The sequence below is a fragment of the Diutina rugosa genome, assembly GCF_008704595.1.
Source record: "Diutina rugosa strain CBS 613 chromosome Unknown scaffold22_size185052, whole genome shotgun sequence".
NCBI classification, from domain to species: domain Eukaryota; kingdom Fungi; phylum Ascomycota; class Pichiomycetes; order Serinales; family Debaryomycetaceae; genus Diutina; species Diutina rugosa.
Window position 1 is genome coordinate 45,274 of NW_022995115.1, and position 13,876 is coordinate 59,149.

The 13,876-nt window shown below is 41.4% G+C and overlaps 7 protein-coding genes across 7 annotated transcripts; 1 reads left to right on the forward strand and 6 right to left on the reverse strand. All coding sequences in view use genetic code 12, as the record gives it.

Moving 5' to 3' along the window:
• Nucleotides 1-12: 12 nt before the first annotated feature.
• On the reverse strand, nucleotides 13-933 carry DIURU_002120 (uncharacterized protein; the record flags this gene model as incomplete). The annotated part of the gene is made up of 1 exon (XM_034154738.1): nucleotides 13-933. The coding sequence occupies one exon, from the start codon at nucleotides 931-933 to the stop codon at nucleotides 13-15; it is 921 nt and encodes a 306-aa protein (XP_034013043.1).
• Nucleotides 934-2,569: 1,636 nt separating this feature from the next.
• On the forward strand, nucleotides 2,570-3,031 carry TIF11 (Tif11p; the record flags this gene model as incomplete). The annotated part of the gene is made up of 1 exon (XM_034154739.1): nucleotides 2,570-3,031. The coding sequence occupies one exon, from the start codon at nucleotides 2,570-2,572 to the stop codon at nucleotides 3,029-3,031; it is 462 nt and encodes a 153-aa protein (XP_034013044.1).
• A 100-nt stretch (nucleotides 3,032-3,131) lies between these two features.
• Nucleotides 3,132-4,235, reverse strand: DIURU_002122 (uncharacterized protein; the record flags this gene model as incomplete). The annotated part of the gene is made up of 1 exon (XM_034154740.1): nucleotides 3,132-4,235. The coding sequence occupies one exon, from the start codon at nucleotides 4,233-4,235 to the stop codon at nucleotides 3,132-3,134; it is 1,104 nt and encodes a 367-aa protein (XP_034013045.1).
• A 911-nt stretch (nucleotides 4,236-5,146) lies between these two features.
• On the reverse strand, nucleotides 5,147-6,304 carry HEM3 (hydroxymethylbilane synthase; the record flags this gene model as incomplete). The annotated part of the gene is made up of 1 exon (XM_034154741.1): nucleotides 5,147-6,304. One exon carries the CDS (start codon nucleotides 6,302-6,304, stop codon nucleotides 5,147-5,149), a length of 1,158 nt encoding a protein of 385 aa, XP_034013046.1.
• Nucleotides 6,305-7,504: 1,200 nt separating this feature from the next.
• FGR29 (Fgr29p) lies at nucleotides 7,505-9,742 on the reverse strand (the record flags this gene model as incomplete). Its single annotated transcript, XM_034154742.1, has 1 exon — nucleotides 7,505-9,742. The coding sequence occupies one exon, from the start codon at nucleotides 9,740-9,742 to the stop codon at nucleotides 7,505-7,507; it is 2,238 nt and encodes a 745-aa protein (XP_034013047.1).
• Nucleotides 9,743-9,878: 136 nt separating this feature from the next.
• On the reverse strand, nucleotides 9,879-12,704 carry RAD1 (ssDNA endodeoxyribonuclease; the record flags this gene model as incomplete). Its single annotated transcript, XM_034154743.1, has 1 exon — nucleotides 9,879-12,704. One exon carries the CDS (start codon nucleotides 12,702-12,704, stop codon nucleotides 9,879-9,881), a length of 2,826 nt encoding a protein of 941 aa, XP_034013048.1.
• Nucleotides 12,705-13,156: 452 nt separating this feature from the next.
• On the reverse strand, nucleotides 13,157-13,816 carry DIURU_002126 (N-acetylglucosaminyldiphosphodolichol N-acetylglucosaminyltransferase anchoring subunit; the record flags this gene model as incomplete). The annotated part of the gene is made up of 1 exon (XM_034154744.1): nucleotides 13,157-13,816. One exon carries the CDS (start codon nucleotides 13,814-13,816, stop codon nucleotides 13,157-13,159), a length of 660 nt encoding a protein of 219 aa, XP_034013049.1.
• Between the last annotated feature and the right edge of the window lie 60 nt (nucleotides 13,817-13,876).

Consider the following 13,876-nt stretch of genomic DNA (forward strand, 5'->3'; position numbering starts at 1 on the left):
CGGAGTAAATGCTCATTGTGCGGCGTCTTCTTGAATCACTTGCTTGTCCTTGAAACTTCTAGTAGCGGTCTCGTTGCAGTCCTTTAAATTGTTTAGTAGAATTTCAAATTGCACGTCTTCAAGTTTATGAATTTTCGAATAGTAATACCCAAAGAATTCGTCTTCCAGCAAGTAACTTATCTCCTTTGGCCGATCCACATGCCATAATAATTCCTTCAGACGTTTATGACTTTCACGATCATCCTCCATTCGATTTAACACTTGCTTCTTCAGAAGACCCATCTTATTATTGGTATCAGTTTTCGATTTCAAATCGAACATTTCGTCTTCATCGATAATATTCTCACACGATGTGCCATTTTTGAGCTGTCGTTGCCACTCATATTGGCTTTGCTTCTTTTTCTGTATCAAAAATTTCCATGCCGTCTCCATCAGGTCATGATCACCGAGTTCATCAAGTTCAACTTCAGGATATGGAATGTCATTCCCAATACTCTCAAAATCGCTATCTTCGAGCAAATTGCTATTAAACATTTTGACATATTTCAGACAGTCACTTTTGAACAATGATGCCAATGACTCAAGGACTGAAAATACATTGTATAAGTTGGTGTTTGCATTGTGGGGCACAACTAATGCCACTATGTTGGGAAGGTGTGTCCGAACGGCATCAACAAAAGGATAAGCGTATTTGCCTTGAGCCGAATAGGTACATGATTCATTTACCAAAACCTCGATAAATTGGAAGACAATGTTTTTTTGATTTAGCTCAACCTCAGGGTCTTTGAAAATATCCATGATCAGCGGGAAGAGGTAGTCTTCGTGGATAGAATTACGAAGGGCGAAATGAGCAGCTTTGGTAATTTGGGCGATCTGAGGGTTTAGACTGCGAAGTGTCTGACTGAGTTGACTTGCTGCTTCGAATGGATCCATAGTGATGACAATAAATTAATTTTCAACATCGTGCGGCTTGAAACAACAAAGTTCAGTGAGGTCGATATTCATTAAGGTAAATGAAAAAAATGATATCGTGTTAACGTGATGGAACCAGCTGTATTACATATACTGAAATGCATTCCAGCTCTCAAGTATTTCAAACGTTTTGAAGTGTATACAAGATGGTTACTGATCTAAGCTGTTAAGGCAAACATCTCACATGGCGTTTGTTCAATCGAAATGAGGGTTTCTTGGATAAGCACTGCTTGTTCGTTTCTGGGAATAATTTGCTGCCCCCTTGGCATCAAGTCATGTCAATGCTTTGATTCATTGATCTGCGTTCCGCGCTTAGTAAAGCTACTTTATTGCTATTTCCTTACAGGATCGTGCACTTGAGCTTTTTCACGTAGACAAACCTCCATGAATACCATGTGAAGCTGCGATGTAAATTGCAGCTAATTGAGAAAACCAAACCTGGACAACGCCAGAGAGCATTCGCCTTCCTCTAGCTCATTAGAATCAAACATACGCGAAAGTGGTTAGGTTGTAACTTCGCTCTATAAGTTTGCGTTGATATTTACCTGTAGAAAAGTCTAGAGCCGCCTACCGTCGCGATGTCAGACACGATATCGACGGGATGAGGAATCAATCCCATGAGAGGAGTAATAACTGAAGTGCTCAAGCAAGGGGGGAATGCATTCATAACCACAGGTTATCGAACCCTGATCTACCCTCTTGGGATTATGCTGGCCCATAGCTAGGAGTATATTAGGGCACAGTCGTAACGACCTGCCGTCTGGAGGTATAGTAACAGTCTCTGGTTACCAAATATTTGTGTGCAAAAGTGTAGTGACTCTCAAAACTTAATTATCATAGCGATTTGTTGAAAAATCTGTTTATATTTAAGTTTCGTTTTTAAATACGCTTCTTTATACATATGGTATGTTGTATAATATCCGAAGCTCACTAATAAAACACTTGTATTCTTTTCTAATCAAATCAGTCATATTTATACACCAACCTGCGGCTTCCCACTTTGCCACCATGGAAGCTCCAGGTACCTTCTTCTGCATCTGTCACATGTGTATCGAGCCTTCACATGTGACTTCGTCTGGCTTCTCGACCCTTCCAGACCCTTCGACCAGCATCGGAGTCATTCCTCAATAACTCCGATCTGGAAGCTAGCATTTTACACGACATGGTAACCAGTAGGGCGTGTGGTCTAGTGGTATGATACACCCTTAGGGTGGGTGTGGCCCTGGGTTCGATTCCCAGCTCGCCCCTTTTTTACTCAATCGGGAACGGAGCACATTGTTCACGTTTTTATTTGCTTTGTTTCAAAGATATACTCCATAGCACCCGATTTATTCTCGTTGTTTAACTAAATTTATTACACCTCACCAAATGAATATGAGACTTCACATATGATGCAGCGTATTAGAGCACTAGTAGAGCATTTCTTCGAATCAATGTTACAAAGGGGTCTTGGTTGTAAAAAGAACTCATTTTATATAAATCATCATTGAGTTATAATCATCTCGAATCATCAGATTTTGAGAGCTGCTCATACATTACGTCATGTGACTACGCAACCACATAAAATATATAAAATTTTTCACATATAGCAGACACCATGGGAAAAACTGGTAAAGGAAAAGGTGGTAAGAACAGAAGAAGAGGGAAGAATTTGAACGGTCAATTCAAGCGGGAGTTGATCTACAAGGATGAAGGTCAAGAATATGGTCAAGTGACCAAGATGTTGGGTAATGGTCGTATCGAAGTTTCATGCTTTGATGGCATTAAGCGAATGGGGCACATTCGTGGCAAGTTAAGGAAGAAAGTATGGATGTCTCAAGGTGACATTATCCTCGTTTCATTGAGAGATTTCCAGGAAGACCAATGTGACGTGGTGCACAAATACAACTCCGATGAAGCTAGAACCTTAAAGAACGTTGGCGAGTTGCCCGAAAACGCCAAGATCAATGAAACTGACACGTTTGGCGGTGAAGAAGAAGACGATGTTAATTTCGAATTTGGTGCTGATGATGATGATGAAGACGAAGAGGATTCTGAGTTGGATATTGATGATATTTGAGAAGTTGTGTACAATAATAACGGTAATATACATGAGATAATTAAAAAGCTTTTTCTCCAGAACCAATAATCTACTATCTATAAACACTATATTTTGATGTTTAATCTCGGCGGCGGCGTTGCTCATCGTCATCCGAACCGATTTCGAAAGAATCAAATCGTGTCAATCCAACCATTTCCTCGTAATCAGCATCACCACGGTTCATTGTCATCGATCTGCGCATCGATAAACTTCCAATGCCATTGTCCATGGGGGCCATGTCTTTTGTTTGATGAGTCCCAAACAACTCTCGGTTATTTTCTGGTGTGTTGGTATCGTCTTTCCGAGAAATGTTGAGTAAGTAAACACCCGAGAAAATTATGAGAAACCCAATCAATAATGAGATGATATCGACCACACTCAGGGTATTGAATCCGCGAAATAGAATAAACGACGCAGTAAGCGTAAACGTTGTGAATGTAACATAGTACAACGGATTGACAATAGAAGTATCGAATTGATCCAACGCTTTATTGAAATAGTTCATTTGAGTCAAAATACACCCTGCAACAACAAAAATGAATAGGTATGTCAGTACATGAGTGAATTGGTTGTTCCCAGCAAATGTCAATTTCAAGGCAATGCCGAAAGCTTTGATTGACATGACTGATATCGACCCAACAGACGAGCAAATCGAAATGTATATCATCGGATTTGTATGGCCATATTTGGGAACAATCTTGTAGATAACAAACAATGAGTATGCGGCCACCATTCCGCAATAGAATAGAAAACCAGGTTTCACGGCATACCCAAGTATTTCATCAACTGTTTCAACTTCCTTGTCTGCGGGGGCATGTAAAATGATAATTACCAGGCCCATTAAACAGATGGCACAGCCTAACTTGCCCAAGACGCCCAACTCCTCTTTGAGAAATATCAGTGCCAACACAGCACCAATGATAACGGAAAGTGCCCCCAAAGGAGTGACAAGAATAGCAGGCGCAAAGGTATATGCTGCAAAATTGGCAATCTCTCCGATAGCCATAGTCATCATTCCTGCCCACCAAATCGGGTTTCGAAGATATTCGTGACCATCAACTCGCCCGGAACCTGTACGCTTCAGAGTGTCCATGAGTCCTTTTTTCGTTATAATGAACGAAGTACCAATGGCAAGAGAGGACAGAATGGCAAGTGCCAACCCAATGTACTTGTCATCCACCATTTGTCGAATTGAAGATTGATATTATGGAACAGTAAAACGTAATCGTGGCCGTCTGTGCGACCTAGAAAAAGCGTGGGAAGCAGACGTGTCAACTACAACGCGAATTTCTAGCACAGCCTACTTCGACAGAATTATGACTGATTTACTCACGGTAGATGTTTTGAAAAAGGTTTCTCCTATGACCAAGAGACATCATTTTTTGAACGCCGCATATTAACAACTTGAATGTCGATTAGGATCATTGTAAGATTTCTAGCTGAGACTGATATTGGTTCAAAACTACCATCATCAGGTAGGTAAACTTCCAAGTCCGATGTGTTCAATGTAGTAAGACTTATTTAGAATTGCTTCGTTAACAAATGACTTCAACGACAAATCGTTTTGATCTCATTGGCGTCAAGTCATACTTTGAACGACCCCATTCTTGATGGGGATAAGTGTTCGTGATGGTTACAATACCTCTGGTCACACGGTCGTATCGATGGTCTCGAAAATTTGGCCTTGGAGATTTGTGTTGGAGAGGTGGCTCGAATAAATTGATTTCGACATGCTAGAGAGATAGACACGAGGAGCACGCTCCGAATCGTGGACATGCCGCTCAAAAATATCAATGTAAGCGTTTGATATGTAAATATTCAGAGCATTTGTGGAGTTGTGATTGTGTGTTCATTGTTGTCCCTCAACCCATTAACTAAAGTGTCTTTGAGTTTGCCTCGATTGGTAAAATGAACCAACTTCAAACTGCTGTAGACTTAACTCCCTATTGATTCCAGGCATCCCCAAGATAAAGCAAGAGCAATATATTAATTGCTTCTAATGGAGCTCTATAGATTTTGGATTGTCTATAAATATTGTCGTGAGGTCGTAAGCGGAATTATATACATATGAAAGCACCCTAAACCATAAACTTTTCAGTTGACTTGTTTAGCTTGAGCTGGGGAGGGAAGAATAGCCAGCGAATTCAAAGCTGGTGAAGCTGGAGCTGGTGAAGAAGTCGCTGACCCGTCACTCAATATATTAGGTCTTTGATTGATGCGGGTAAAATCGATAGCAGCAAGAATGTCGCGTCCACCCTTCGCGATCAATAAATCTCCTACTTTGATCCCTAATGCCTCGGCATCCTCCTTAGTTGTAACTCTCATCTCATATCCGTCCTCAACAACTTTGGTGCCATCTGGTGATACGATACAAGCTTTAAGTGAAAGTTGATTACTTTCTTCATCAAAATTTGTTTTGACGCCCAAAGGCACTGAACAACCGCCTTCAAGATACCGCATTAGCGACCTTTCAGCAAGACAACACAAGGTGGTGGGCAAATCCTCAAGTCTCTTCAAAATATTCTTCATTTTCTCATCACCTTTCCGAATTTCGATCCCTAGAGCGCCTTGTCCAACAGCGTAATACATATCAGGGGCATCTAGAAGGGTAGTGATCCTGTGAGCGAGACCGAGACGGGTCAAACCAGCGTTCGCGAGCATCAAACATGAATAGGTTCCTTCCGGATCGTCGAGCTTCGCTAAGCGAGTGTGAACATTTCCTCTGACAGACTCGAATTTGAGATGAGGGTAGTTTCTTAAGAGCTGAGCCAGTCTGCGAATCGACAGCGTTCCTACAACCAGTCCCGCGGGAAGATCTGCAAGCAGTTTGTAAGGAGACCCTGCTTTCATGACAAGAGCGTCACGGGGATCTTCACGGTGCAAGATGCACCCAAGCTCAAACTCATCGGGAAGAGTGGTAGGCATGTCCTTTAAAGAATGAACAATTAAATCCAAACGAGGGTACTGGCCAACTCCCTCAACCAACAATATTTCAAGTTCTTTCGTCCACAACAGCTTTCCTCCGAAGGAGTAGAGTGGTTTATTGAGAACCTGATCTCCCAAAGTATTCAACGCCAAAACATCGCAGGATAATTCAGGGAATTCTTTCTCGATCAAAGCCCTTACAATGTTATTTTGACATTGAGCGAGTTCTGACTTCCGGCCACCAATTTGCACATGATTATCCGTGGACACCGACATTGAAACAATAGGAACGGGATCAGAGATCGTATCTGCCAAGGTATGAGGCATAGGGATGGTAATGGCTGTAGATTCAACGCGTACACAACGTTTAATCGTTGTGGGTGTTGCTCTCCAAACTTGGGGCGCACGTCGGCGTCTTAAATAGTCTCGATGAAAATTCTTTTGAGGTTTGCAAAAGAAACACCTTTTTGTGCGCAAATAATTACCTGTATGTGCGATCATCTCGCTGCCTTCAGCGAATCGTAGAAGGCGCATTGTAAGCAGTAAGTGATGAGCGTTAGCGATTTATAAAATGTTCTTAGTTTGCATTGCACGAACCTCCAAGTTGACTTTTGTCGTCTCGTATGCCAGATCGCAGCATACTAATCAGAAAGATAGCAGTTAATGAAAGACGATCACAACTCTTGAACATGACTTGCACTGATTTTTAAGCATTCCGACAATTATGACGCCTTGCAATTTAAACAATACGACTTCACCTAACAGGTGTTATCTAGAGCATAACCAATTAACTTTATGGGAGGCCATGTGCATGCTAATCTTCTCGGAATAGGAGACCAGAGCAGTGGGGACTTTCTATAATTCACAACTGATCCTCGTCATGAATGATGAATGTATGAGACGTAGGTTGGCTTAGTCGAAATGATGCTTCAATAAACTCGATTAGATCAGGAAATATAGTTTCAAGGGTTAGCTGCCCTTAAATTGTCATTAGCATACAACGTGTCCGCAGTGCGTGAAAGCCGACATTAATTAGATTTGAATCGAGTCAATCATATCATTCTATCAATCCGATGCCAAAACAGTGTCGATTTAGTACGGATTCAAATCTCTGACGTGGTCCTGATGACTTCACCTGTGAAATAGATGTTTTAACCCCATGTGAAATGCGCAGGCGTCACATGCTAATTGTGGGGAAACATATCGCATTTTCGGATCTCTCATGAAAATATGAATTAAGGTTTACTGATTCTTCTAATCTTTAATAGAAGCGAGGCTGGATGAAATAACCGCCATGTCAATACATAGATGAGGTTATGAATGGCGGCTCACAGAACGTCAAATATGACTTTGTGGAATCAGTAAAACTTGACCGTCATGCTCTAAGGGCTGCTTGCTGTAAAGTGATCCTTGTTTTTGGACCGGAATCGCTACTTAAAGACAGCATGGACCCATCAATTAAACTAACAAAACTTCACTGAGATATGACTTATCGAGTAGGGTGTGACAACGAGCGTCGTACATATATCAACACGCTTCTTCGGCGTCATATACGCTGGATTGTTCAAACGTTTCATCCGGGTCGAATACTGAGTATTCTATAACCAGATTAGAGACGTCTTTGTACTGATCACCAACCAATCGATTAATCAATTGCTCCACCTGTATCAACTTCTCGATAATTCGCTCATTCGAGGAGCATACGGGGGACGTCTCTTTGGAATGGCTTAGTTTCAATTCGTCCCATTTCAAGTCTTCGTCTTTGTGATACTTCTTTCTCAAGAGCTCGTCTATGAATGTCAGATCAGTGGACGCAGTGCGAATATTAGCAGCGCCGAACGTCAGTACCAGCTGAACCGTTTTCAATTGAGAGTTCGACATTTGCAAGCTTCCAAAAAACGTCTTATTTGCAAGGGTGGGGCCTCTATTTCTCTCCAATGTGCTACGGCGTCTTTTGAAAGCTATGTTCACTCTCAGTTTTGTCACTGACAAATCATCATCATAATTCTCACTGAAAGTGGTGAATCGCAGCAAATGTCTAGTATCTTCCTCTCCGAACATATCGAGTTCCTTTTCGAGAAAGGTGAAATTTTTGTCTGTAGTCGCAGGAGTCGTTTGGATAATCTCGTAAACGTATATGGCTACCACAATTGGAAGTCTAAGATAAGCATTTGCAGACAGGACAAAATTTGAAGCGAGTTTCCAAGGATACGCCCATGTTGACTTACCCCAGAAAAGTTGCTTTTGGTTCAACCTCCCCTGATTGATTGCAAGTGCTAGATAAACGGCTTGCATCAAATGAAACTCTTCGTCATTCTTTTGATGGACTTTCGCAAACACCCCCGATAACAAAATAGCCAAAATAGAACTGATGATGAACTCAATTAGGAATAGGTAAGCCATCAAAATCACTTTGCCTAGCGCATTGTAATCATCCCAATTGTCCCATACGGAGGGCGTGAATCCAAAAAAGACTTTCACCATATTGAAAAGAATCTCCAGTCCAGATTGCGAGTATGAAAGAGCAATGAATGAAAAGTAAAACCCCAGTATCATTGTGAAAAAGACGCACACAAGACCTATAAGACTCATCGCCATACGCTCAGAGGAAATCACCAATAGATTGAAAAATTTGTAATTGTTGAAAATCAGCATTAACCGGGGCAAAAGCACTATGGGCACTAAGCTGAATACATAACCAAAATGATTTGACCCCATTAATTCCAAGCATAGACATATATCAAGTATTGATAGTAAAATCAAATCGATATAGGTCCACACGACCAACCTTAAATACCTAAACTCAATTTGGCTAAGCTTTAGACACACATCAAAATTGTAATTGATTGCGATTAGCCAAAATAATATTTGAACAACTTGATGTAGCGTCGTATGCTCCACGGATATCATCAACAAATATGTAATTAGGAGAGAAAACATCTGAACGTTAAAAACAATTGCTTGGTATTTAGGAACAACGTTCACCCGACGAGATACTTCCCCGAAGCTGATCTTCTCATATCGATAGCTTGCAACCTTGGATCCACCAATCAACTGTTTCTTTTCAGTCATTTCAGCTGACAGATCTCTTTTAAAGATGAGCTCACCGTTGTGGAATCTATTGATAACTTTGATGATAACTGGTTGAGATAGAAACTTGTAGGCTTTGCTGATTATACTGAGCTCCAAGGTATTGAACAGTTCTCTCAGCTTCGAGGGAAAGAGATTGCAGTTGAGTGGAGTCAAGAAGAGCAGATTGGTCAAATGCAACGAGTCAAATTCTCTAAGCGCCCTAATAGCCAAAATCTCACAAACAGTAGCCTTCGTCTTCAATAGCTCGAACATAACTAAATTTCTCGCAGCCTGCAACAAGTATTCGTGTCGAAGCAAAAGAAGGATGAATATAAGTTGTGACGAGATATTTGGTTTCGATTGTTCAATCGATTCAAAAGTATTGTTCATACCGTATTTCACTGCCAATTCGTTGTGAGTAAAGTTGTAATGTCGAGTAAATTTCCGAAAAATCACATTGGTGTCAGCCAAATGAAACATCTCCTCACTTATTGGTTTGATAATAGTATGATGAATTTCCGGTAGTTTGAGCTGATCGTACTTGAGGCTGATGTTGACTTGCTTGTTAACAAGCTCTTGCACACGAAAATAGATGGATTTAAATTCGAAGTATTCAATGTTGAGTATTTGATCATCCTGTGGTAGAGCAGTTGTGAAGGCAATGTTGGTTGGGTTCGAACGACCAATTCCCATGGTGGGTTATTTCAACTAAATTGGATTAATGGTTCAGTTATCCACACAAAATTGTGTGTTTCGTTTCATTTACTATTCTAAGCCAGATTATCAACAATAATAATTGTTATATGCACCCCACAAATTCGCACTCTCGTCATTTCATAAACTCATGAATAAATCGGTACGCCTTTCCGCCGTTAACTTGTCCCAATAATTCAGTGATCCTCTCTTTGCTGAGTTTAACGAGATCTTGTATGTTTTTGACTTCGGCTATGATGACATGAATGTTGACACTATTAATGCCGGGAATGTTTAAAAGGAGATCGATCGGACCATCATTGAATTGTGGGGGTCCATCATCCCCAGTGTTAACCTTAAATACAGCCCCCTTTTTTAACGCCTCCTCAGGCGATGGTTCTTGCTGATTAAGTTTTAGCTTCCAAAAGATCTGGGCTGTCTCGAATGGGGAAGAAGACCAAATAATTTTAAGTTTGGGATACGCAATAAGCAATGATAAAATCTTCGCTTGAATACGAGATTTAATGTTCACCGAAATCAGCTGATCATAGAGTGCATTGTCAGATTGTCGACCTCTCGCAGTCGATAATTCCAGAAAAGGCTCCAAAGAGAACGACTTCCCTTCGTCGAACTCGATCAAAAGGCAAGGTAACTCATAACTTCGAAACATTTGTTCGCATTGCTGTGCTAATCTCCCACTTTTGAATGAACCGATAAGATCAGGTACGGATTTTCTTTCGATGCATATTTTTGGACTAAGCACGTAATCCCCAACAAGAAGAGTCATAGGAACAACAGTAATGCCAATGCGGTATAGTAAATTTGGAAGATCTGATCGGAACTCACGGGCATCAACAATCACTTTGAACTCCTCTGTTGAAGTTCTGAATGTTGAACCTCCCGCAATTCGAGTGTTCACAATGTCAGCCTTGTGCACATTGAACTTCCAATTGTCCTCAGGGGCCTCAAAACTTTTGGCCAAATTACCTTTTTCTCTGATCAACCGGGTGAATGCTTCTTTTTCCTTTTTTATTGCCAATAAATGCCGTTCTTCCTCCACTGAACCCCCGTAATATAATAAGAACACTTTTGCGGGGTTTTCTCTATTCAACGCTTGATACATTTCAGTACGCCGAATGAAGGCTAAGTTTGGCTCAAACATTATAATGTACAGCGGCCCTAGTTGATCCAACGTTGAATCAGTAAGTCGCTCGTCAAATGGCTGAATAATAACTTGAGTCTCTTGATTAATAAGAGTTGGTACAAGCTCGTTTAAGAAAAGCGCTCTTTCATTGTAAACTGTTTCGTCACCAGAAAAATTGTCGCTCTCATTCCCGATCGTTTTTTCAACCTCCTCAATGTGACACATAACTTCTGCTAAGAGCTCAGGTTCGAGATCCTCTCCACCTTTAAATTTATCAACATCTGTATCGGCATAAAGTCTCTGTACGCGAGCAGTCGCCAGATCACCTCGTGTTCGCCGCCGTTTACTGACAACTTCGTTTGATTTCAGAAATGTTTTAGTGGTTGAGACCTGATTGGAATCTGGATTGTCGGCATCGATCATAGAATAGGCAAGACTTCGAACCATTTGATTAACGCGCTTCCATTCTTGGTAGTCGCGTAATTTCCTTTCCATGTAATGTCGGAACAGGAATCTTTTACGGCCTGTTCTTGGATCAGTCGTGACTTCTGCAAACTTCAAAAGATCCTCGAGTTGGCTTGCGACTTTGTTGCTCAGGCAAGCTATGACAATCGGTCCACTTGAACGTGACGAGGTCAGGGCTAATGTTTCGTGAATGATATCATCAATTAATATTGCGAGTTGATCCCATTTCGGTTGTTCTTCCAATATGTATCGCTCTTGGGTCACAGTCTTGAATTCATTGTCTTCAGATCGAGTATTAGGAACGGTTACCTTCCCGAGAGCACGTTCTTTAGCCGCGGAAATAACAGTGTTCGCGTCATCCAAATCTAGCCACGGCGCCATCAGCAGAACAGAGTTTGTTGCCAGCCGCTTAACATTAGTATCTATAATATTTTGAACAATCTGATAGAATGACACCAGATCTAAAACGACAAGCTTTATCAAAAGATCAAGTAATGTTGAAATATCTTGAACCAATTGTTTGGCTGTAAAGCTAATTCGATGCCAATGGTTATCAAGAACCGCACGTATCCGCCGTATGAAATCTTTGTCGTGAATATTCTCCATGTCCCAATATTCCGTAGCCAACTCTGGCACGTGTCGTTTGAGTTCCATAAGACACGCCTTGATACATGCGAGTAAAGCCAGTTGAATACGCTGCTGCTTTGCCGTAAGCCGAACATTAATCTCAGTGACCACCCTGCGTCTTTCTATTTCCAGTTTCTGTCGATTGGTTAACGCTTTGCCGTATTTCGTTAAACTCAGGGAAATCTCTATATGAAAACGAGGCCATAAAAATGCCTTACGGATGCGAAGATTTTTGAGTCTCGAAGCCAAGGGCGTGAACCCCGTAAATTGTTCCGGTTCATCACTGAAAGCCTTGATGAAGCCCCACTCATTCTTGTCTCGAAACAAATTCAATGCGAAAGAGGTTCTTGATGTCTCCAGAACTTTGTCAGCATGTAATACAAATATTCCCGTTACATTGGAAACGTCCAAAGCACCACTCAAAATGTCTGTTACGAGAAATCTCGAGTCTATGGTGATTACTCCTCCCTGTCTGTATGTTTGGAGGCGCTTATCAACGGTATTGTGGGTTTCGCCGCTTATTGAAGTTAACCCTGAGTAATTTGAATGCCCATCAAGCCAATTCAATTCCATGAGCTCTTCGCTTAACGTAATTTGCTCATCTGGACTGCAATTTAGCACGAATATCAATGGTTGCTTTCTCGTACCAACACTGAGTTCCACAGCGCCACACACGGCATGAATGATGTTGGCCACAAGAATATCCCAGCCTAAACCTCGACCCATAATGAGTAATGCACTGTGTGCATCCTCAACCATGTCACGGACTATTTGTTGCTGAAATCTAAGACTGGTTGTTTGACTCACCTGACTTAGCAAATACTTGGGGACTTCAATAGCCGAGGGTTCGATGTGCAACGGAATCTCTGATTCATTCTCTTTTGGTGTTTGGCTAGTTCGTGCATTGGATGTTGGATCATTTGAGAATTCGCTTGGCTCGTCTTCCGCAACGAAGAGAGACATGAGATTGCTTACGTGCGGCTGGATACTATTAATTTGACCAAAAAGTGAGATTGAAAAACCTGCTTTACACATTAGCAAAGGAATCAACTAAATGACATTTGGGCTACAAATGAAGTTTATTATACTCTCTTCGATTATAAGCTTTGTTCTATGTCATTATCATCATTTCTCAAAATTTCAAGACTTCAAAAACTGCACCTACGTGAGCACAACTATCACACAAGTATGCCACTGTACTCCACCCCGGTATATTTTGAGGTAAGCTGAGGCCATTGTACGAGGACTCTATCAGCGATAGGTCGAAGTAATAGACCCGACATACTCAATTTCGAAACACGCGCTAACGATTCAACATACAATATCCTGGTAGAGCATAAACCTGCACATTTGCAAGCAAATAGCACATAAGCAATAGGAACACATGTACCGGGTCCATTTAGAAGTAAAACAGTGGGCAATTTACGCAATGATGCGAGTTGGCGAGCAATCAGAACAAAAGAACTGGTGGTACTGTGAACAGATGACATCAACGATTCTCCGACATTGCGAGCCCGTTTAACGAATACGTAATCGACTTGACCACGACGTCCACTCTCGAGCTCCTCAATCCTTTTGGCAGAATTTGCGTCACCTATCAGAATGACATAAGTTCGCCATTTCACATTCTCCAATGGAAGTTGATTCAAAAGTCTTATCATTTCCCCCGTATGACCACCCAGGCCCAAAAACACCATGAGACGTTCGTCGGTAGGCTCGAGCCTGAGCACTGTTTGACGAGGCCTTCTTTGTGTGGGTAGCACATAAACAATTCGAACAAGCAACACGAGGAGCCCGGAAACGATTACCAGCAATACAATCATTTGGTGTTCCGTCATAGTGTGACAATACGGGTGTATTGTTTTTGAAAATACTCTGATATGCAACGAGAGAAATTG